The following is a 22,772-nucleotide window of genomic DNA, read 5'->3' as shown; positions in this document are numbered from 1 at the left end:
GGAGTGTTGGTGTTATTTTTGTTTTGAACAAAATTGCAGTTATCGCCTGCCCATATGGACAAGTAATAATCGCAAGCTTAGGTTCTATGTTGCAAAGAAAATATTTATACAGTCTGCTGTACGAACCTTTGGTATTTTTTTACAGATGATATTCGTGGTAATCCCTGGATTGATGTATTTTTTAAAACTACCTTTGTTTGCAAACAAAAGATTGATTTGCAATTTGTTTACAACAAGTTTCTTTAATTTGAATGGGCAATTTGTCAAGTTTTGCTTTAATATTGTGGGATTAAGGTAAACGAAATTCTCCATATGTATTTTGTGCATAAGGCCCAGTTGGCAAATATCGTTGAGATCGTCTCTCACAATTAACAATCGCAAAAACTTTCCATAACAAATTTTCCAATCTGGCAATGACACTATGGGAGTAATGTATGTTGTTGTTTAAGTTTAATTTATACTTTTTTATGCATTACAGTGTTGTTAATTTTTTGCACCAATGCCACCACAAATAATGGATCCATTTAAGCAAGAAAGGGAATCTCTTCATGCCAGGTTGCTGGATGCTGTCCGTGAGTGCCAAAATCACCTGTCTAACAACCAACAGCAATTAGCATCAGAACAAAGTAGCTGGGTTTCGTGTCTGTGCAGTCAACTGGAAACTGTCCTGCAGCATAGACTAAAGAAAGGTACATCACAAATTCTCGGAGGTTTTCCATTGTCAAGTCCCGGTGTGGTTAGTTTTTGGCCAGTGATCAAATTCCATTTGACTGCACATGAAATAAAGAGGTTTGAGGACATGGTAAACATCACCAATGATTTTGGGAGAGGAAGGGCTTGGATCAGATGCTCCTTGAACGAAGGTTCATTAGAAAGATATTTTCACATGATAATAGGCAATGTTGATCTTCTCAGAACTTATTATGAAGAGGAAGCTTTTATGTTGGATCAAGAGTTCTCCAGCACGCTTCCTCATATGGCTGCAGGCTTATCTGCCATATATTTTAACTTGAAATTTAACGACCCAGCATTAAACGGGTCTATGTCGTCAGCAACAGCGATCACACCAAATAATTTGCTACAAAGCATGCTCCCTTCAAGTTTTCCAATCAAAGGTATTGCCACTCCTGTTGAGAGTTCAACGTACAAAGAAGCGTCTTTGCCGACAAAAGTAAAAAAGAGGACTGGAAAAAAAAAGCGATCGAAGATTATAAGTTTCGGAGATGACGACTCTTCTTTTACAGCATCAGTGTCATCCACAACACAGGGTGGCGCCAACATGTCGTCAGTGCGGACTGATGCATCAGAAACAGCAAGTGTATCTGTTGAACAAGACTCAATTGTTGAAGAAAGTGAGTCTGACCTCAGTCGCTCCCTATGCGACCTTGAAATTGAGGACAAACCTCCTGCTGTGACTGCAAGTACTTTTGGTGTAAGTACATTGCAGTTTAGGGAAGTTCCCCACGACATAGTCATGGATGACTGGTCAAGATCAAGCTCAGTTTCAGGGCTCATCTCACCTGAGGATAGCAAGCCCGCTGAATCATTTGTAGCTAAAAGCCGTTGTGAGAGTATCCCGGAAGTCAGATTGGAGCCAACCATCTTAACTTCATCAAAAGTAAGTGTCGGTAGTGGGGATCTCCCAATTACCAACACTTTACATGGAAATCAACGAGAAACTGAGCAGGTTTCCATGAAAGAGTCAAAATTATCGAGTGATGAATTACAGAAGGCACTGAATGCTGTTGTGCATAGGAAAGAGGAAATTGAAGAATCAAATAAATCACTCAGGGGACTGCTTGATTCGGAGATGGTGTTGTCTGCAGAGTTAAGAATGAAAGTGAGTGACTTGCAAGTTAAACTTCAACATAAGGAAGCTGAACATGAAGCTTACAGAGTTGATTCTGAACGAAATACTCAAGTTCTCCGCAAGCAGTTGAAAAACTACATTGAAAACATGAAAGCAATTGGTAAGCATGAGGCAATTGCATCTGAGGCGTCTTTTTATCCGACTGACTCACAAGAAGATGAAGAAAGCGATTCACAGGCCTATGTTCAAAAATTAACTGAAGTTGCTGAAATGCATGGTGAACTATTGGAGTTTAACGAGAGGCTGCAGAAACGTCTTCAATGTGGAATAACACTGATGCGATCGATGAAGGAGGAACTCACTTCTCTGAGGGGGCCAATGTCTCGGGATGACTTAATTTACAAAATAGAAAATGACGACGTTTCAGAAACTCTGACTAGCCTTCCTGCTTCACATGCTCTCATAAATATATGGATACCTTCAGCTCTTAAACAAGGAAAACCATCTCAATCTTACTACGTTTACCAAGTTTACATTCGCATTGGAGCGGAGGAATGGAATGTATACCGTCGATATTCCCAGTTTCGTGAACTTCACAAACATATGCAGAAACGATTTCAAATGGTTGAATCTTTTCATTTCCCTCCAAAGAAGGTCGTTGGCAACAAGGACAGCAAGTTTGTCGAGGATCGACGCAAAAAACTCCAGGAATATTTAAGACTTTTGCTCAACAATATCCTGCAGAACCACGAAAGAATCGTTGCAAAACCGGACAAAAATACTCTCACGTCGCTGCTGCCATTTTTTAGTGAAAGTATTCCAGCTTCTCAGGCATGATTGGTTGTCAGTGGAAATTTAAAACCGGGCCCATGAAACAAAATATATATTAAAAATTTAGTGCAAGCACCAAAACTAATTTTCAAGGCAGACCAGGAGTTCTGTTGTTGTTTTAATCAACTGTAACGTGTGACTTAACTTGCAAAATTCATGTTTAAAATATTATTACTCATCTAATTTTTTTGTTGTGTTCATAACCAAAAAGACATGCAGTAAATAATCCATTTCTGTTTCATGTATATGCTTGTTTATATTACTATGTTTATACAAAAAAAGTGTTCATAAACTAATTTTTGTTTCATGGTCTTTGTTTAAATCCGACCAAAGCTTTTTGGTTTGTTTGTTTATATTTTGCATTGTTTAAAACTGGTTTTTCTTTGTGCAATATATTTCTTTTCATGTCATTTTTAGCATCTTCCACTTTTCTGGTGCTTTTTACCGAAGTTTGCAATGACAAATCAAAATATATCATTTCACTATCATCAAAATTTAGAAGGTTCGTAGCAAATTTGTATTTGAAACATTTGCGAAAAGCTGTGGAAATTTCTGGAATAAGCAAGAAGTTTTTTACATTTTAACGAGGGCCATGATGACTGCACAGAAATTTACACAAGTGTCCTCCGCATACCAGGAATTGCAAAAAAAATTACTGTTATTTGCACAAAATATTGATGATTTAAATTGCCAAACTAACACCTTATATTTGCAAAAGAACACTAATATCTGTAGTATTCTGGCTTGAACGGCCCCTTCTGTGGAATTCCAAGATATTTTGATTGGAAAGTCGAAAGTGATGTAAGTTCCACGCCAAGTTTGTCCAAATGTAATCTGGCCACTTTCTCATCAAGCTAAAAATAAAAAAAGACACTTTGAAGGACGTTATCATCATCCTAAACCACGTACGAACTAGGTTCCACACAAGGATCGAATGTAATTTTTCTCAGATGAAACATTTAAACAATCAACATAGTCTTGACTTACAGTTTTTGGCAACATGTAAACATTTCCACGCTTGTATGTTTTGAAGTCTTTGTTGTTGGTCCACAATTCGATTTGAGCGATGGTTTGGTTGGTGAAAGAGTTGCTCATGACAAAGCTTGGATGTCCGGTACCACAACCAAGGTTAACAAGACGACCTTCAGCCAACAAAATAATGTGATTTCCATTTGAAAGCTTGAATCTGTCAACCTTTAGAAAAATACACAATTGATAGACGATTAGAAACCTTTCAAGACAAATCCTACACAACCTTGCAGTTTACAAAAATTAACTTATCGACCAAGCATGGAAGTAAGTTTCCACAAAACTTGCCTGAGGTTTTATTTCAACTTTTTCGACTGCGTTCGCGTTTAGCCAAGCGACGTCTATTTCACAATCAAAATGTCCGATGTTGCAGACAATTGTGTCATTCTGTAGTGACTGGAAAACTTCTGGAGTAATGATTGATGTGCATCCTGTTGCCGTGACGATAATATTCGCTTTTGGTGCCGCCTTTTCCACTGTAGTGACTTCATAACCTGCCCAAAACAAACAGATAAGCATTTCACAATTGACCTAAAAAACTTGCGGAGTTACCAGAAATAATGCTGATTCGGCATTTTTGAATAGGTGAGCTGGTTAATTATTAACATGCAAAAATCATAAGAAGTCACATGTTGTATTTCAATACCTTCCATGGCAGCTTGAAGTGCGTTGATTGGATCAATTTCAGCAATAATTACTCTGCATCCAAATGCACGAAGTGATTGAGCTGATCCTTTTCCCACATCACCATATCCAGCAACCAACGCTACTTTGCCTGTTACAAAATAAAATTGTTTGAAATTCTTGTTTAACCTGTTTATAACCATGTTACACATCAGTGTTTTCCTATCAATAAAAACATGTTAGTTCTTTAATCATTACATTTATGATTTCTCATCTTAATACAAAAATAAACTTTTGAAAGAGAAAACGTTTTTACAAGACATCTTACCAGCAAGCATGACATCAGTGGCACGCTTGATTCCATCAACAAGAGATTCTCTGCAGCCATAAAGGTTGTCGAACTTGCTCTGAAGGCCATAATAAATGTTAACTTAACCTCTTCCTTCTAATACAACATTATTCTGTGATCACCTTTGTAACAGAGTCATTGACGTTAATGGCAGCACTCTTCAATGTCCCATTCTCCATCATTTTGTAAAGGTTGTGAACTCCAGTGGTTGTTTCCTCGGTGATGCCGTAAATTCCATCAAGTAACTTTGGAAACTTCTCGTGAACGAGGTTTGTGAGATCGCCGCCATCATCCAGGATCTGAGACACAAGGTATTTTTACCTTAACCGAATTCCGAAACATTTTACTCAAAATCAAAATCTATTATAATACTAAGTTAATCCAATTAACCTTGACACTAAACATTACACTAGCATATCTTAACACTTGCCATGTTGAGTGGTTCATCTCCGAACATGATTGTCTGCTCAATACACCACAAATACTCCTCATCAGTTTCACCCTTCCATGCATAAACAGGTGTTCCAGTGACAGCGATTGCAGCTGCCGCATGATCTTGTGTTGAAAAAATGTTGCAAGAAGACCATTGCACCTACATTGATAAAAGTAAGTTAATTTAAATATATCAATTAAAATTTCATTAAACATATAAGAAAAAGAAAGGTTAAAATCAATTCTCACAATAAGTTACATACTTTAGCCCCAAGAACTTGTAGGGTTTCAATAAGAACAGCAGTTTGGATCGTCATATGAAGGCATCCGGCAATTCTCGCTCCCTGCAAAGGCTTCGACTCGCCATACTGACGACGCAACGTCATCAAACCTGGCATCTCATTCTCAGCAATCTCAATTTCCTTGCGTCCATAATCAGCCAAGCTGATATCAGCTACAACACAAAGGCAATGTGTTTAAACCTCTCTTTCGTTTTACACATATATATTCTTTCTACTAACGAAGACTTTTGAAAGGTTAACCATGCTACCACTGCTGTACTGCACTGTAGAAAGCAAAACGTGCATTTATTCTGCGATTTTCGAGTCAGCTGTTATTAAAAACACATAGATTTTACATAAAAACAAGAAAATTACATACCAACTTTGTACGATGTTTTTCCGGGTGCCATTATTATACGCAGATAAAATGTGATAGAAGCAAAAACTTTTGAGAAGGAACACACCACAAGACGGATGAGTAGAAACTAAATGAGGCCGACCACATGAGATTTCGTGTTTATATACCCGCTGTATCCTCAATCAAGCGTGATGAACTTTTTCATTTCGGGACAATACATGAAAATTTATTGTTTGGAATTCTTTCAAATTAAAAAAAATTTCTTGCATGCTATTCTAATTATTTTTTAATAATTTTTTCAATTAAATTCGTATTGATATTTTTTAGAACAATTTTATAAAATAAACTTTTGACGTCACATGAGCTGGCATTTTTTAATCACATGATAAGCGTGATTAGTCAGCTGATCTTAAAAAAAATTATTTTATGTTTTCGAAACATTTCGTTTATCAAAGTGTGACAAGTTATGTCGAGGAAAATGACCTTTGTGTCTAAGTAGACAGAAAATTACTGACGTGTTTAACAGTCTTATGGCGCCACGTTTACTAGTTTGCTTGGGAATTTTTGTGAGACCGACAGCTTGTTTAAACAATATACGACAAAGAGCTTAAGTAAGGACTTTGAAAGGTTATCGTTGCCCCAATTAGCAATATGACCGAAATAAATACATGTTACTTAGCCGACCTGCGTTTTTACTGTTAATTTGATGCAAAATATAAAAGTAATTTTTTAAAATGAATTTGGATTATGTCTACACAAATTGTGTCATTAAAAACGCCATTATGTATTATAAAACTTTGCATGAAGTTTGACAATAATGTCACTGTTTTAATACATAATTTGTCAAAAATATATTCCATAGCATCTCCTTTTCGAATCATCATTATTTAGTAAAAAAAAATTGATTTATAAACCTTCTAAATTTATTGGGAAGGAAAAATATTTTTAAAAGTATGCATTTGATAACCCGGAAAAAAATATTTGTTTTAACTTAAAACTTTTTGTAACTTTACTCTATCCAATATATCAGTCAAAATTTTGCTAAATAATTTCCTTTTTTTATGCAGTAGCATGTATCCTAAACAGTCCTACCCTACAGACTGAAAATATTGTTAAATACAGTAGAATATATCTATGAACAGAAAAAAAAATGTTTGCTAATCTGCACAAAAATCATTCGCAATAAAAATCTTTCAAAGAAAATAAGATTTGTACAAAATATATTCTATTTGTATTTTTCTCTCATAATTTCAATATATATTGTTTTTATATCAAGCTTCATTTGTTTGTTTAAGCCCGAAAGGTAGAAACAAAATGGGGTCGTTTAACTTTACTGAAATGTTGTTCAATGTTGACAATGGATTCTTGGAAGGTTTAGTTCGTGGCTTCAAGAATGGAATCCTCTCAAAAGAAGATTACAGGCATCTGACTCAGTGTGATACTTTGGAAGGTTTGTTATTTTTTTTTAATTTTTATTGTGACTTCTAGTATGGAATGCAAGAATGTGAATTGTGCAATGAAAATATTTTGACTTCATGGAATCCACCTAACCAGCAACACTTCTTTCACATTTACACAAAGTTGTTACAGTAACATTTGAAATTGAATGTGAATAGTGATTTGACGGCAAAAAGTTAACACAAATATATATACACAAAACACTTGCTGACCCAAAGGATGAAATATGGTCATTTCTAACGCAGATGTGCTTTGTGTGATTGTTATTTAATTGTGTTAACTTTTTTTCTTTTCAGAACAAGTTATTTTTATTGTGACATATCCAACACAAACTTTTTAGATTTGAAGTTGCATCTGCAAGGCACAGGCTATGGACATTTTCTAGCTAACGAGCCGTCGCCTTTGACAGTCTCTGTAATTGATGATAAGCTTCGAGAAAAACTAGTTGTTGAGTTTGAATATGTGAGAAACCACGCTTACAAGGAGTTGGCAACCTTTCTTGATTTCATAAAGTAAGTTTTTATATTTCTAAATCAAATTATTACTTCTAAAGTTTGTCAGTTCACATCACTGATGACGATCACAGCAGTGTTTGAAACATTTGCCTGATAATGGTCAGAATATTAGCTTTGGCATGTTTACTATAGTTTGTAAGATTTGGTTTTTGTTGGTGAACTATACATATATATATATATGCCAGCAAAGGCAAAAGCTAATATTCTTTGTGCCAGCAAAGGCAAAGGTATATCCTCACTGATTTGTTACTTATTATTCAGGTACAGTTACATGATTGACAACATTATTCTTCTTATCACGGGAACCATCCACCAACGACAGCTCTCAGAACTTCTTCCAAAATGTCACCCGCTCGGGCGATTTGATCAGATGGAGACCGTCACAATTGCAAGCACCACAGCTGATCTTTACAATGCAATCCTTGTTGATTCCCCACTAGGTAAGAAATTTCAATGTGATATGCACGTTCTTAACTTTGATAGACCACCAACCATTCTTTCAAAATGTCATAAGGTTGCACACTCAATTTTTTTTCGCTTTTGAACTGCTTGCTTAAAACTATATTGTGAATTCCTTCTGTGCCCATAATACTTGATGATACTTTTCTTAACTGCAACAGCCCGCAAAATTTGGTAAACACAATTGAAATTCAAAAGGGTCCTATTTGGGGCCAACATTTTTGAAATATAAATGTTATGGAAGTAAGTTTGCAATGCCCTATTCCCGAACTGCTTCAGGTTTTAAGGAGAAACTTCTTTTGTCCGGAACAATTTATCGTTGGTAATAGTTAGTGTTGTACTAAACATCTTTTTATTTGCATTTTTCAGCTCCATTCTTTAAGGAGTGCATCTCTGAAGAGGATTTGAATGAAATGAACATAGAAATCATCCGTAACACATTGTACAAAGCTTACCTTGAGGCTTTCTATGATTGGTGCAAAGAGCAGGGCGGGGCTACAGCGGACGTCATGTGTGAAATTCTGGCTGTATGTAAAAATTTACATTTTCTGCATAAATTTGTGTGTGTTAAATGAAAGTTTTTATTCAGTTTGCAGAAACCTTGATGTGTTTTTTTTTGCCACTTGCAACTAATAAATAACTCTGAAACCTAAAACGTGAATATAATATTATTATTCATTAATGTGCTCACATGCACCATTTAAAAGTTGCCAAAAACTTATTTTTTTTATACCATGAAAATCTTCATGTAGATTTCTACAAAAATTATTTAATGTTTTTTGCAGTTTGAAGCTGATCGTCGATCAGTAATTATAACAATCAACTCATTTGGGACGGAGTTGTCGAAAGAAGACAGAGCAAAGTTGTATCCAAGGAGAGGGAAACTATTTCCTGATGGATTAATCGAATTGTCAAAAGCAGACGATTATGAGACAGTAAAAAGAATTGCTGAGTATTATGCTGTGAGTTGAACAATTTGCTGTTGTTTGTTCTTTTTTAAGTAGTTGATAGTTGACATTTTTTACTAGCTACAATGTCATTTAATTTCGGACTATTAATTTTTATACAATGATAAATCATGCCATGAACTCATGAGTGCATTTCTGTGTCGATAATATTTTGAAACCTTTTTCTTTCAGGATTACAAACCATTATTTGAAGGAACCGGAAACAATCCTGGAGACAAAACTTTGGAAGATAAATTCTTTGAACATGAGGTAGAATGTTGATTTCTATTGTTGTTATAATTAATAGGAAATCTTTAAAAAAGTATGTTGATAAATATTGACTGCTACAGCTGACAATGTCACAAAATTGAGGTCTGACAATGTCCCAAAATTACAAATTAAATGTGTTGCATTTAAGATGTAAAAGGGGAAAAAATGTAATTCTGACGAAGCTGAGCATTAATGTTGAAGTTGTATTTGTGCATGGTTTCACGTTTTATGTGGAATGCAGATTGTTGCAAAAATTGCAAGGGGACAGTTACGAAATTCCAGAAAATGTTGCTATGACCGTCACAATAACTGGTTATAATTGCACATAAATTTATTTGAAACTTTCAGGTGACGTTGAATGTGAACAGTTTCATGCAACAGTTTCAATATGGGGTCTTCTATTCCTATGTTAAACTGAAGGAGCAGGAATGTAGAAATATCATATGGATTGCAGAATGCATTGCACAGAGGCACCGTGCTAAGATTGACAGTTACATCCCAATCATGTAAATATCTTTGTACATTTCCCTGTTGTTTTGTATTCAAATCTTATGTATGTGTGGTTGTTTAAAGTGAAATTCACAAAGTTTTATTTGAAACTGTTTCTACATTTGCTCTCAGTAATTACTTCACATAAGTCTTGCTGTCACAAAAACTTGAAAAGTAAACAGTTCATTATTGCGTCACATTGGGTCACGTCATCACAATGTTAATTTTCCTCTCAGAAAAAAACAAATTTTATGTTTCTTAAGTCATAGAAATCGTTTCATAGATTGTATTCCTTTAATTTATCACAAAAAGTAACGTGGCTGCTCGTTGTCGCCCTCATATGTGGAAACATGCATGCATCCTGTTGCCACTTGTGGGGCTCTCGAGCTATCGTGTTGCATATTGTAATAGCTGAGTTTGGAAAGATATGTTGGTAAGATGTGAATATATTCTGTGCAATATCGTTGTGTAAAATCAATAAATTCCCTCTTGTCTGTTGGTGGAATTCCCTCATCAACTTGTGTTCTGAATTATTGGAAAATACTTCGGATGAAAGATACAGTAAAACCTATAGGACATTTGTAACTTGCAAATACTTAATTTCGATTTCCGTTCCAATGAGAATAAAAATTATCGTTACATATATAATAACCATACGTGTTGTCAGACTGCGACGAAAGTTGCAACTACAATCGACAAGATGATAGCACTTATATCTTGGCAAGTGACAGCGCTGTTGTGGCAAAAGCCCTCGCATTATGCGTCGTGACGTCCATACTTACTTAATAATATCTCAATTATGCAACTAGCATTTTTTATTTTGTACAAACAACGACAGCGAGGGCGAGGGAAGGTAAAATGGCACCGACAAAAATACTGTGTGAGGGATCAGTCTGCAAAATTAATTCAAAAATTCACTTTTCAATGAAACGTTGGATTAAAGATTGTCAGTTGAAGGCCACGACGGCACTGGTTTGCTGAGCTCCTGCCAAAGGGTTCGACAGCAAACCTGAAAATCACCTTGCTAAGGCAGAACCTCTAAAATATCCCAGGGACTCGACTGTTTCAAAAGATAACGTACAGACTACAGTCTGAACCTGAATGGAGTTAATATTGGACAACAATTATTTGGTGGTCGTGCAAGTAGTAAAACAGAAGGCTTCTAATTTCAACAGTTAAATAACTCCAAATCCGGCGACTCTTCGAAGCTTGCAATGCCACCTGGTTTCTACTCAATGTGTCAAAGTGTTTGTGTAAAATAATGTGGCAATGGTCTTTGAAGTGAATTTTGATGCAAAATAACATTTTAAAACAATAAGTCGTACGGTTACCTTGGATGTATAGATGTAAATTCTGCTCAAAGGCTGCTTGTAATTGTTTGTCGAAAATCCAGCAAAGAAATACAATACACAACAACCAGCAAATAAAGGCTACGCTACTGATTAAATCAAATCATTTTTGCATGTACTTCAATAGGGACATGAATATGAACGTAAAATACATACAATACATCGATAAAGCCGTGTATGTTATCGACTCAGGCGCTAAAGCAGAACCAACATTATAGACCCAAATACAAGCACGCAGAAAAATACAGTCCGTTGCTAAAACTGAAATATTCTATACCGCATAAAGTCAAACATGCATTTGAAGCAGAAACTTGGTATAGGATTTCATAAAATACAACGAGTAAAACTTACAATTTGGGTAACAAACAGGTTTTTCTACACATGTTGTTGAAATAACTGCGAACGCGCATTATAAACTGTTTTGCAACTGAATACAAGACATTACATAGATTGATTATTGCTTGTTTATTTGGCCACAACCTTAGAGGGTATGAATCGGCTGGGTTAAAAAAAATATTTTCCATGTAGCCTAAGTTTTAAAATTACTTTTGCTGTCTGAAAAAAATATCCAACAATATCTTTACCATCTTCAAAATTTTTAGGAGATTTTCCATTTTGATTTTGGCAAACCATCGATCCCTCGCCATCCACATTTCAATACATTTCATGCAACTTCCAAAACTCTTGTGGCATTTCTCCTCTTCTCTACAATAATAAAATTTATCTTTTTTTAAATTCTTCGCTTTAAATCAATGCAACTTCCTATCTCACCCGTACTTGGACAGTAAACACCAAGTATGTTCCATGCATTCAAGGGGACAGTTCTGTTCTCCAAGTCCAGCACCGTCCCAACATTTAATGATGAAATTAAGGGGTATTTTTACATAAAAAGGAAGAAAGTTCTCGGTCAGTTTTATTCCACAAGATAAACATGGAGATATGCATTTACCACACCGACTTCTGCAAATATAAAGTGATTACTTCCTTTCCTCAAGATTTGCCTTAGACTTATGTTACTTATAAGCTATTTTTATAGGTGCTAATGGATAAATCGTTACCATCTATAACATTGCAATTCTACGCTAAAGTTCTTCCATAAGAATTAAAAAAACGTATTGTTGCGGTGGTGAAACGAATTAAAAACTTTTGGAGCCATAATAAAATAAATGAATGATAATTCAAACATTATAAATATACATATGATGCACTCACATTCTTTGGTGACAGATGCATTCTAACGAGCACCCTGCACATCTTGCACATTTTCCAAGCTGTAATTGTTCGAGTGCGGTCACTGGAACAACAATGGTTAGTTATTTTATTAATTAATGAAACACACCAAAGTCGTGTTCAAGTTTACAAACGTGGCTTGATTTTGTTGCAATTATTTGTGCTGTGTATTTTAGGGAATTAAGTGTTTGCTGTATTTCGTATCTTGGACATATATGTGTGTTGTGTGATGCTGTCATGTGCGAACTTGTGGCGATTAGTAATCTTACTGTTATACAAACGAGATTTCCTGGATGTATAAATGAATAAATTTGCTGAGTATAAGTCTCTCATGACTATTGGGACACACCAGGTGAATCCAAACGGAATGACCAAGCTTACTTTCATCGCTGCTCTTTGGTTAAGCTGATGTGAAGGTATGTTTCAACAGAATTAACTTGTCCAAGAAAAAAAAACGCTTTGATTGTGCGACCAAACCTCTCCCTTTGTGAACAATCTATTCTGTTTCAAGCTTCCGTAAATGTTCAGAAACTCGCGCTGACTTATTCAACATTTTGCGCACGGTATTTGTATCGCCATGTATAAAGTGTATAAACTGCACGTTAAACAATATACAGAATATAGCAATGTACAGATAAATTACAGCAAACAGTTTACAGTGTTTTCATTTACGACGAGGTGTAAAGTTTGTTACAATTCTCTCACCCAGATATTGCTTAACTGCTCCCGGAATGTAATCGGTCAAACTTTCAGGCAAATAAGCAGACAGTTTTAAAACCAACTTTGCGATTGTCTTTAAACACTCTTGATTCGTTGAATCTCTGCAAATCCTAGAGGGCATGAAAGAAAGCTGTGACGCAGGAATTAAAACTGGAAATCAAGTAACGGCTGAATACACAACAAATTAATTGAATCTAAATAACTTGGTATATCAGGTAGATTAAAAAAAACGATAAAATTTAAACCATGAAGTTGACATTGAATATTAATCGAGTAGAACTAAAGATTAAAACCAACTTACTTGCATTTATTTAATGCGATCTCGAGTAAGTTTACATTTTCCCAAAATTCGCTTCCACTAAACTCTGCATAAAAAAATTGTATCAGGTAAAGCAGTTTGCGTTTTTGTTATGATAAATTATATTGCACAACAAGAAGTTGATTTCTACATGGTTTCACGTTATTTGGGATCACATAGATTGCACGCTGAAGTTCAAAGACAGCAACCGATATCTGTCGGCCACAAATAACGAGCCGGGGTTCAACATTACTCACACTTCATGTCATGGGCTTTGTTTTGAATCAACAATTGTAATTAGCACAACTGAAGGATTTGACTAATTTTATTGACATAACAAGTATGCAAAGGTGGATGTGAAGCGATGGCATGCACTGATTACCATCACAAACAAAACCCGGTTTACCAATGGACGCAGAAGTCCTTGGGTCCATCGTGCGCCTACCCACATCAGGTAAATAGTGGTTGTGAATACAGCTAGTGATTCTAGGATATTCTAATTGTAAAATCGACCAGACGCCATATCATAGGATATATATATACACGCACATACATATATTATAAATTATGGCATCGTCGGTTTTCGAAAAACAACAAACGTAAACGAAGAGCAAACATTCAAGGTTGAACACACAAACAGAGAGTTACAAGTATTTAATTCTCGGCACCAAATGAAAACATAAGTAGGGTAGCAGACAATGTTACAGTTGTATACAGCTGTATTAGTAAAATCGTCACTGTTGAAATTTCAGAATATATGTAAGCATATAAAGGATACAATTCTGCAAGTCACCCAAACATTTACGGTTAAATAATAAAAGCTTAGATAACAACGTCATTCGTGAGCGATTTTTTAAGTTTCCAGACCTGCCCTTTGTAACCATGACGTCATTATGACGTTTCGTCACATAATCTTACCTGATGCATTTGCGAAACCAGTCAAGATAATAAAACAAACTCCAACCGATGTTACCCTCATATCAATTATCGACTTGATATCAATTATGGAAACTACCTTATGTTACCGTGCAGAGATATTGACTCGCAACTTGGTTCCTGTTGGGGCCACGCTTGACTTCACCACAGACCATTGATGTTTGTCTTGGTCTCATCGGATTTTTTTGCATCATCACGGTTTTATCCAAAAATTTAAGAGTTCCATTGGGACAATGACGTTTAAATAAATTACTACTGATGCTACCAGGAATGTTTTATTGCTGCAATACTGATCTTCTGGCAATAATTTTCTTGCGGCCAAAACAGGACTTTGAAAACACTGTGATTTTGTAACGCGTTGAAAAGTCTGTCAGGCACGAAAGAATTATTTTGGAGTCCGTTAACATAAATGTGTATTTGTGTCACTCAATTAAAGAAAAAGGTTTCCCCTTGTGTATCGACACCTGCAAGGCAATTCTGCTGTTACATCTCGGGCACTCCAAAATCCATGATAACCCGTGTTGTTCCTGATAATTGTAGTGCAGACGTGTTCGCCCTTTCTTATCGTTTCTTCACCTCTTCTTTTCTACTGCAGCGTTTTTTTCTCTGTTTCTGTTCCACAACATTGTCAACATTGGTTAATTCACATTTTCCCCTTCCTAATGAAGGCTGCTGCATAACAACCTGAACGTCGATATAATAAAATGATTGGCAGAACAACTTTGCAGCATCAATATGACGTTTTATTTTGGAATGTGATACAAGCTCATTGATGCGGCATTCCTCTCAAACCGCCTAGTTATCAGATACGAGCCATATTTTTATATTGTGACGTAATCTATTGATACCAAAGGTAAAGGTAGCTGATATAAATGAAAACACATTTATAATCCCAACTTTTATGCGTAAGACGTTTGGTTGAATAGTCTTTGTGATAATATTTGCTTACGATATAATAAATCCTATACAGCATGTTGTTTGGTCGCGCAATACTGTTTACATATTTAACCCTCATTCTAACAATAGGCATAATTACAATAGGAACGGATGCTTGCGCTGTGGGCATTGTTCCAATATCCTGCAGTACTTGTTGTTTACCAGTTTGTGATACGGGTTGTGATATATAGAATACTAATATGTTTCTTCGGTTCGACATAGCTGTGGTGGAAAGAGACTGGTTTTACTATTACAGACACCACGACAAGTTTTGAGAACTTGTCATACAAATAGCGTAACATTGAATGACAGAAACTATTGACGGCAACAATTAGAACAAAACATTTAGTATCACATATTGTAATGTCTGTGTACGCGTATATATTTGCGTTGGGGTCAAGGTTACACCTAAAATAAAGAAAAACTTGGTTTAAATTATCTTAAATATGTATATGTTCAATACTTGTGCCATTGTCTGGTGCATGTTGTTGGTTTGCTGCTTTGAGACGGAAGCATCTGGGAGGACTTGTGCTGTTTCGTATGCAAGAAGACAAGCTTGTGTGAGCAGCGTTATCACCCGCACACAATGTGAAAGAAGGTGGGAGTTGTCGTGATTGTTTTGTTGATGCAATATTTTATAATCCGAATAACTTGTTTTACAACTTTATGTTTATACACACAGAGATTGTTGCTTTGACGAACAACCAAACGATCCTTCCATGCAATGTTACAGGAAAGGTAGGATGTCTTATCATACGGGGCAACATGTAAATGGCCTTGTTGTTGCTCAGTTGGATTTGGTCTGTTCTTTATATTCTACCAGGGCAACCTACATTAACTTTCCCACATATTTGATTCTAATCAGGATTCAAATTATTCGCAACTACATGGCTTTATAGCTAAACTCGTTAAACGGAGCTCTGAAAGTTCGGACGAGTTACTTACGTGGAATTGTTATGAAGAATGCAAAGTTTTACACAATTTTGCAAAATTTTTTCGCAAATTGCTTTGCGCAAATACAGTGAGGACCTTCAAAACAGTTAATATATTCCTGTTGTTCAGATTCTGCTTCCTTGCGGTGTGAAGAAACAAACATTCTGTGCGGTTCATTCTTTTGTCCAACAAGGTAATATGTGAAAAACTTGTTGTTTTGGCGTGGACTCTATTAATCTTTGTTGCAGGAGATTATGTCAACTTTGGGGATGTTGTTGGAATGATGATAAAAAAGCCTGTTACTATCCTTCAAAATATGGTAAGATTTGAAAGACAAACCTCACATAATGGTGTGCGTCCGGAGAAGTTGTAATCTATTAAATTTTCACTGCCATGTCATAAATACACCTTTTTAACATTAGATATTTTTTAGCATGTGTTTTTCCACCAACAACTGATTTTGGAACATTTTCACCGATAAAAGAATCCTATGAACCGTCAGAAACTGTTACGTATACCTGTGAGTCTCTACATGAAACTCCAGAAAATTCGGTGTTAACTTGCCTTAATGATGGAACCTGGGACCGAAATAGTGCACCCGTGTGCAATGCAAATGGTAAGCGGTAATAATCACACTTTTAAATCTTGGAGTCTGTGATGGTTTCGAATGCTTTTAATAAACAAAGAATGTTGATCTATGTTGGAAACTGTATAGAGGATGCAGAAACATCCTAATCGTTCTCTTTCCTTCATCAGTGTTGTAACAATTTCAATCCAAATAGCCTTCTTCATTACAAAACTAATACAGCCCTTTTGATGTGACCTAGCTTGTCCAGTTCCAGTCAGTATTTCCGATGCAACTTTTACAATCGCACGCCCAGCAGGAGCAACTGTAAATATTCCTGGTACCACCGTCCAATATACTTGTGACAGTGGATTTACAATAGTCGGATCAGACACCATGATATGTGGAAGTAATGGAGATTGGAATGCCAACCCACAGTGCAAAGAAAATGGTATATTTCATATATATATATATATATATTTGGTGTTGGTTAGCCACTAGGTTATTTTGTACTTGCTGCTACAAGTGTTTCTAATATTTAAACTTGGTGTTCGTACGTTTTAGAATGTTGTCCACCTCCATCGATTGATGGTGGTTCATTTTTACCGGTGACTGGTGTTTATGTAAGAAATTCACAAGTTACTTACTCATGTGATGATGGTTCAACAGCAATTGGTACAATCACGAATACTTGCCAGGATGATGGTACATGGTCTTTAACTGGTCTTTCTTTGCCATCTTGTCCAATGGGTGAGTGTTTTCAGTATAAACCAATTATATACGAAAAAAGCCTCACAACTTAATAACCGCTGCGTGCGCGAGGTGAATATAATGGTGCAAGTACATCATAAATACACGTTGTCCTCATTCAGAATGTGGAATAAACGAAGAATATTTCCCACCAACAAGTTGTGAAAGTGGTTGTGCAAGTTGTGACTCACTCCGATCTCCACCACCAATAATTTGTCCTGCTGTTTGTCTCAATGGATGTCTGTGTAAAGCAGGATATTGTCGGGATGAGAACAACACGTGTGTTCCTATACAAGGTCAAGTCCACAAAAAAAATCAATTGTTTTTACCTAACACACGTACAAAGTATATTTGACATTAGCAAACCCTTTTTTATCCAAACAGTTTGTGTCCCTCCTCCACCTTTTGTACCCAATACCTCATACCTGCCTTTACAACCAACGTACTCGATCGGTGGAATGGTTACGTACACATGCAACAGTGGGTATTCGAGGAATATTTTTCACACGAACCCAACATCGACCTGCCAAGCTGACTTCACGTGGAGTGCTGTTACAACTTCTTGTCTGAAAGGTAAATTGGAATTATCAGAAACCAAGCAGTCTGTAGACCTCAAAATCAATGTAACCTCTGTAGAGTGTGCTGCACTTCCGGTTGCCTTTGGACTTGTTCCCACTGCACCCATACCAAATTATCAGGAAGGCGCTTCAGTTACCTACGTTTGTGTGCTTCCGAACCAAATCCCTGTTGGAGGAGAAACGACCAATGTGTGTCTGCCGAACGGTGAATGGATGTTTAACGAAGCGGAACTGGCCACTTGCCAATCAGGTGACACTTGTTAAGTTGTTCTCTGAATAATACCTGTGTTCCTTTGTGAGGTTGGTAAATGTCATCACAACCAAAGCCAAAACAAAACATTATGTTGTTTTCCTGGCGCATATCCGTTGTTATGCCCCTTATCAGAAAGGGACAAACTTTTTAAAAATTACCATTGTGAGTCGAGTCACTGGGCATCAATCATTGCTGTAGTCAAAGTGTTCGGGTTTACGTCATTCCTCAAGGCCTGATATGTAGACGACATGTTGAACAACATCGACCCAGATACGCATTATCACAAGATGCCGAGCTAAGAGATGAACCGGCAGTTTATATTACTTTCTACATTGTTGAGTTTCGAAAATATTACGTTACTTTGAGCGCCACATACTTGCCAATGCCTTTTCTGCAAAAACGGAGAGAAATGTCTGCTTGGGTCTTGGTGCAAATACCTGAATAATAAGAGTGTTAGAATAATATAGTAAAGGTGTTGGTGTGTTCGTCACAGAATGCACGAATCCACCGCCATTTCAACCCAGTACCGAATTTCTCCCTTGGACAGGGCCATATATAGAGGGCGACGTTGTCACTTACGTGTGCGCTCCTGGGCAAGTTGGACAACTTGTTGGACAAACAACTAACATATGCGTCAGTGGAAACTGGATGTACTCCTTGGCTCAAGTTCCCGAGTGTTTGGATGGTAAACATCTCAAAATGAATTCCATTGTGCTTTTAATGTGATTAGAAAAGATGAGTGCTTAAAATTTGTAGAATAAAACAGGTTTAAGTGCATTTTATCTCGTACGCAAAATGATTTTGCATAGACGCCAAACTTCAATCAAATATCTACCTTCAAGCCTTCGAGACGGAATGTTACACATTTCATGTAAAAATAGTATTTAAAATCCACTTACTGTACGATTTCTGCAAATTAACTGAATAAAATAACTCAAGTATAAATGTAAAAATAAACAAAAACATCTCACATAGTACATTTCACATTAGCAAACCCTTTTTTATCCAAACAGTGTGTGTCCCTCCTCCACCATTGGTGCCCAATACCTCATACCTGCCTTTACAACCAACGTACTCGATCGGTGGGGTGGTTACGTACACATGCAACAGTGGGTATTCGAGTAGTGTACGTCCCGCAAACCCAACATCGACCTGCCAAGCTGACTTCACGTGGAGTGCTGTTGCACATTCTTGTCTGAAAGGTAAATTGAAATTAACAGAAACCTTGCAATGACTAGATCACAAAAACAATGTTACCTCTGTAGATTGCGATGCACTTCCGTCAACTTTTGGACTTGTTTCCATCCTTCCTGCACCCATACCAAATTACCAGGAAGGCGCTTCAGTTACCTACGTTTGTATGCTTCCGAACCAAATCCCTGTTGGAGGAGAAACGACCAACGAGTGTTTGTCGAACGGTGAATGGATGTTTAACGAAACAGAACTTGCCACTTGTCAACCAGGTAACACTTTATTAAGTTGTTCTGTCGTGAATAATACCTGTGTTCCTTTATGAGGTTGGTAAATATCATCACAACCAAAGCCAAAACAAAACAGTAGAATGGTTTTCCTGGCGCATATCCGTTTTTATGCTCTCTGTTAGGGAGGGACAACTTTGTGAAAATTATCGTTGTGAGTCCAGTCACTGGGTCTCAATCATTGGTGTAGTCAAAGTGTTCGGGATTACGTCATTCCTCGAGGTCTGATATTTAGACGACATGTTGAACAACATCGACCCAGATACGCATTATCACAAGATGACGAGCCAAGAGATGAACCGGCAGTTTATATTCCTTTCTACACTGTTAAGTTTCGAAAATACAACGTTACTTTGAGCGCCACGGATTAACCAGTGCCTTTTTTGCAAAGCAAGGAGAGAAATGTTTGCTTTGGTCTTGGTGCAAATACCGAAATAATAAGAGTGTTAGATTAATATAGTAAAGGTGTTGGTGTGTTCGTCAAAGGATGCACGAATCCACCGCCATCCCAACCCAGTACCGAATTTCACCCTGGGATAGGGCCATATATAGAGGGCGACGTTGTCACTTACGTGTGCGCTCCTGGGCAAGTTGGACAAATTGTTGGACAAACAACGAACAGATGCGTCAGTGGAAACTGGATGTACTCCTTGGCTCAAGTTCCCGAGTGTTTGGATGGTAAACATCTTAAAGTGACTTTCATTATGCTGTTAATATAATTAGAAAAGATGAGTGATTAAAATTTGAAGAATAAAACAGGTTTAAGTGTATTTCATCTCGTCCGCAAAATGATTTTGCATAGACGTCAAACTTCAATCAAATATCTACCTTCAAGCATTCGAGAAGGAATGTTGCACATTTCATGTAAAAATAGTATTTAAAATCCACTTACTGTACGATTTCTACAAATACACTGAATAAAACATCTCACATAGTACATTTCAGATTAAGATTCCTTTTTCTATCCAAACAGTTTGTGTCCCTCCTCCACCTTTTGTATCCAATACCTCATACCTGCCTTTACGACCAACGTACTCGATCGGTGGGGTGGTTACGTACACATGCAACAGTGGGTATTCGAGTAGTGTACGTCCCGCAAACCCAACATCGTCCTGCCAAGCAAGCTTCACGTGGAGTGCTGTTGCAGATTCTTGTCTGAAAGGTATTTGGAAATAACGGAAGCCTTGAAATGAGTGGATTTCAAAATCAATGTTACCTCTATAGACTGCAGTGCACTTCCGTCAAAATTGGGACTTATTTCCACCGTAGCTGCACCGATACCAAATTATCAGGAAGGCGCTTCAGTTACCTACATTTGTCTGCTTCCGAACCAAATTCCTGTTGGAGGAGAAACGACCAATGTGTGTTTGCCTAACGGTGAATGGATGTTTAACGAAACGGAACTGGCCACTTGCCAATCAGGTGACCCAATATGAAGTTGTTGTGGCGTAAGCGGACTGTTATTACCAACTATTTTGCAGCTTGTCCAAACGTCCCTTTGAATGCCAACCAATTCGTCATCCCGTCACAAGCTGTGTATACGCCCTCAGAGGAGGTGACATACGGCTGTGTTTCAGGCTACCAAGTTTCAGGACCAACAATGAACACTTGTAATGCTGGGGCAACCTTTAGCGATGCACCTGTTTGGTCTGGTTCAGCACCTACCTGTCTACGAGGTACTCGTATTTAGATAAAACTATATGATGACTTGCACGGACACTAAAGTGCTTCCCTGCTTGTTGGATTGATTTAAGCGAAAAAAGTCATTGTTCGCTCGGGTTTAATCAACGCAAACTTTATTCAACCAGGGAATTCATTTCTGCTCATTTTTTCGTCCATATTCATGACTTTCGCCATCGATTTTTCTTTGCAGTTTGTCCGGCGCCAGTGACTCTGGCTAACGTTGAAGTCATGTTTCCTGTGGCACAATATTTGGAAGGAGTGCTCAATACGGTCACGTTTATTTGCAGTTCTCTTTCACTAGTTAGGGAAGGAGCCGTTACTGCCACTTGCCTACCATCTGGAACCTGGGATTACGGCGGCCAGCCATATACTACATGTAGGGAACAGTCTTGATGACATTTTTTCGCAATTGGCAGCGGCAATATATGGAATTGGTTTCACTTAAATGTTATTTTTGTGCTAAAATAATTTAAGTGAAGCGATGTATACACCAATGTTGCGACCTACAAGCCAAATGTTATTAACTTAATGTTGGATATTAACAAGATTAATTAACCGTTGATAACGAAATGCTATTTGACTAATTCATTTGACATAAGGCCACTCTTGAGTTCTAACCGTTGTGTTCCTGACCTGCTTTTAATTACAAACCTGAAACAAAGTTAATTTATCATTTATTAGATTAAGGATACGCGATTATATTGGTTGAGTATATCGAATCGAAACGTCGAGTTACGATATCACAAGATAAACTTATTACAAGCTGAAGTAAACAGATACTGAGACTGAGACTGTGACTGTGACTGGGTTAGTCTAGAAAGCATGCACATATATACACTAGAATACAAGTCAGTTCTAAGTTACCACAACGAAAATGTCGGTTCGAAATTACCACGACGAAAGCTATTATCTTATCTGATGGACAGCAGCCCATATTTTCACAAAACAAGTACTTGAAAACAAACCAGAACAAGTGATGCATTACAACAATTACGTGAGAAGCGAACCCTCTGCAAACAATGACTGGACAGTTCGGGTATAGATCGCGTGCAAGCACAAAGACTGGTCAGTCAAACAAAACAACGAACATCGCGTGAGAATGGCGTGGGAGATTTACAAAATACACAATTCTAACACAAAACAGGAAATGAAGTCACCAACGAATGCGCATTCCATATTTACCACGATACAATTCGAATTTGAGAGCTCCC

General features: G+C 37.0%; 5 protein-coding genes across 6 annotated transcripts in view; 2 read left to right on the top strand and 3 right to left on the bottom strand.

Annotated features, from left to right (window-relative positions):
• LOC145906582 (NACHT, LRR and PYD domains-containing protein 3-like) overlaps positions 1 to 22,772 on the bottom strand; it is a 131,468-nt gene that overhangs the window by 64,994 nt on the left and 43,702 nt on the right. The gene's annotated exons all lie outside the window — the stretch shown is intronic.
• Positions 486 to 3,024, top strand: LOC145906591 (sorting nexin-29-like). Its single transcript, XM_082994036.1, has one exon. It carries the CDS (start codon positions 500 to 502, stop codon positions 2,645 to 2,647), a length of 2,148 nt encoding a protein of 715 aa, XP_082850162.1. The 5' UTR covers positions 486 to 499; the 3' UTR covers positions 2,648 to 3,024.
• On the bottom strand, positions 3,136 to 5,850 carry LOC145906598 (adenosylhomocysteinase A-like). Its single transcript, XM_082994054.1, has 9 exons — positions 5,736 to 5,850; positions 5,339 to 5,529; positions 5,074 to 5,235; positions 4,766 to 4,942; positions 4,623 to 4,701; positions 4,317 to 4,445; positions 3,959 to 4,164; positions 3,629 to 3,835; positions 3,136 to 3,495 (listed from the first exon to the last, which is right to left on the bottom strand). Exons 1-9 carry the CDS (start codon positions 5,764 to 5,766, stop codon positions 3,364 to 3,366), a joined length of 1,314 nt encoding a protein of 437 aa, XP_082850180.1. The 5' UTR covers positions 5,767 to 5,850; the 3' UTR covers positions 3,136 to 3,363.
• LOC145906601 (V-type proton ATPase subunit d-like) lies at positions 6,994 to 10,394 on the top strand. The gene is made up of 7 exons (XM_082994058.1): positions 6,994 to 7,164; positions 7,513 to 7,684; positions 7,949 to 8,127; positions 8,516 to 8,673; positions 8,932 to 9,108; positions 9,286 to 9,363; positions 9,712 to 10,394. Exons 1-7 carry the CDS (start codon positions 7,029 to 7,031, stop codon positions 9,871 to 9,873), a joined length of 1,062 nt encoding a protein of 353 aa, XP_082850184.1. The 5' UTR covers positions 6,994 to 7,028; the 3' UTR covers positions 9,874 to 10,394.
• On the bottom strand, positions 11,248 to 14,501 carry LOC145906607 (uncharacterized). Of its 2 annotated transcripts, none has more exons than XM_082994063.1 (6): positions 14,368 to 14,501; positions 13,453 to 13,516; positions 13,137 to 13,261; positions 12,414 to 12,495; positions 11,973 to 12,161; positions 11,248 to 11,906 (listed from the first exon to the last, which is right to left on the bottom strand). In XM_082994063.1, exons 1-6 carry the CDS (start codon positions 14,426 to 14,428, stop codon positions 11,744 to 11,746), a joined length of 684 nt encoding a protein of 227 aa, XP_082850189.1. In that variant the 5' UTR covers positions 14,429 to 14,501; the 3' UTR covers positions 11,248 to 11,743. The 2 variants fall into 2 exon arrangements, with proteins under 2 accessions (XP_082850189.1, XP_082850190.1); XM_082994064.1 differs by having other exon boundaries at positions 11,726 to 11,906; positions 11,973 to 12,025.

The sequence above is a fragment of the Ascidia mentula genome, chromosome 6 (assembly GCF_947561715.1).
Source record: "Ascidia mentula chromosome 6, kaAscMent1.1, whole genome shotgun sequence".
Classification (NCBI taxonomy): Eukaryota; Metazoa; Chordata; class Ascidiacea; order Phlebobranchia; family Ascidiidae; genus Ascidia; species Ascidia mentula.
Note: the sequence above shows the minus strand (reverse complement) of the source record. Positions and strands in the feature narration are given on the sequence as shown.

Excerpts from the sequence above, each read along its gene's own strand:
- LOC145906591 (XM_082994036.1), top strand. The coding sequence starts at position 500 with ATGCCACCACAAATAATGGATCCATTTAAGCAAGAAAGGGAATCTCTT.
- LOC145906598 (XM_082994054.1), bottom strand. The coding sequence starts at position 5,766 with ATGGCACCCGGAAAAACATCGTACAAAGTTG. Across the intron at positions 4,943-5,073 it reads GAGATGAACCACTCAACATG|ATCCTGGATGATGGCGGCGA; the intron begins GCAAGTGTTAAG and ends CTTGTGTCTCAG. Across the intron at positions 3,496-3,628 it reads TTTACATGTTGCCAAAAACT|CTTGATGAGAAAGTGGCCAG; the intron begins GTAAGTCAAGAC and ends TTTTATTTTTAG.
- LOC145906601 (XM_082994058.1), top strand. The coding sequence starts at position 7,029 with ATGGGGTCGTTTAACTTTACTGAAATGTTGTTCAATGTTGACAATGGA. Across the intron at positions 8,128-8,515 it reads CCTTGTTGATTCCCCACTAG|CTCCATTCTTTAAGGAGTGC; the intron begins GTAAGAAATTTC and ends TGCATTTTTCAG. Across the intron at positions 9,109-9,285 it reads GAATTGCTGAGTATTATGCT|GATTACAAACCATTATTTGA; the intron begins GTGAGTTGAACA and ends TTTTTCTTTCAG.
- LOC145906607 (XM_082994063.1), bottom strand. The coding sequence starts at position 14,428 with ATGAGGGTAACATCGGTTGGAGTTTGTTTTATTATCTTGACTGGTTTC. Across the intron at positions 13,517-14,367 it reads TGGTTTCGCAAATGCATCAG|AGTTTAGTGGAAGCGAATTT; the intron begins GTAAGATTATGT and ends TTTTTTATGCAG. Across the intron at positions 12,162-12,413 it reads TGCATCTGTCACCAAAGAAT|AAGTCGGTGTGGTAAATGCA; the intron begins GTGAGTGCATCA and ends TTATATTTGCAG.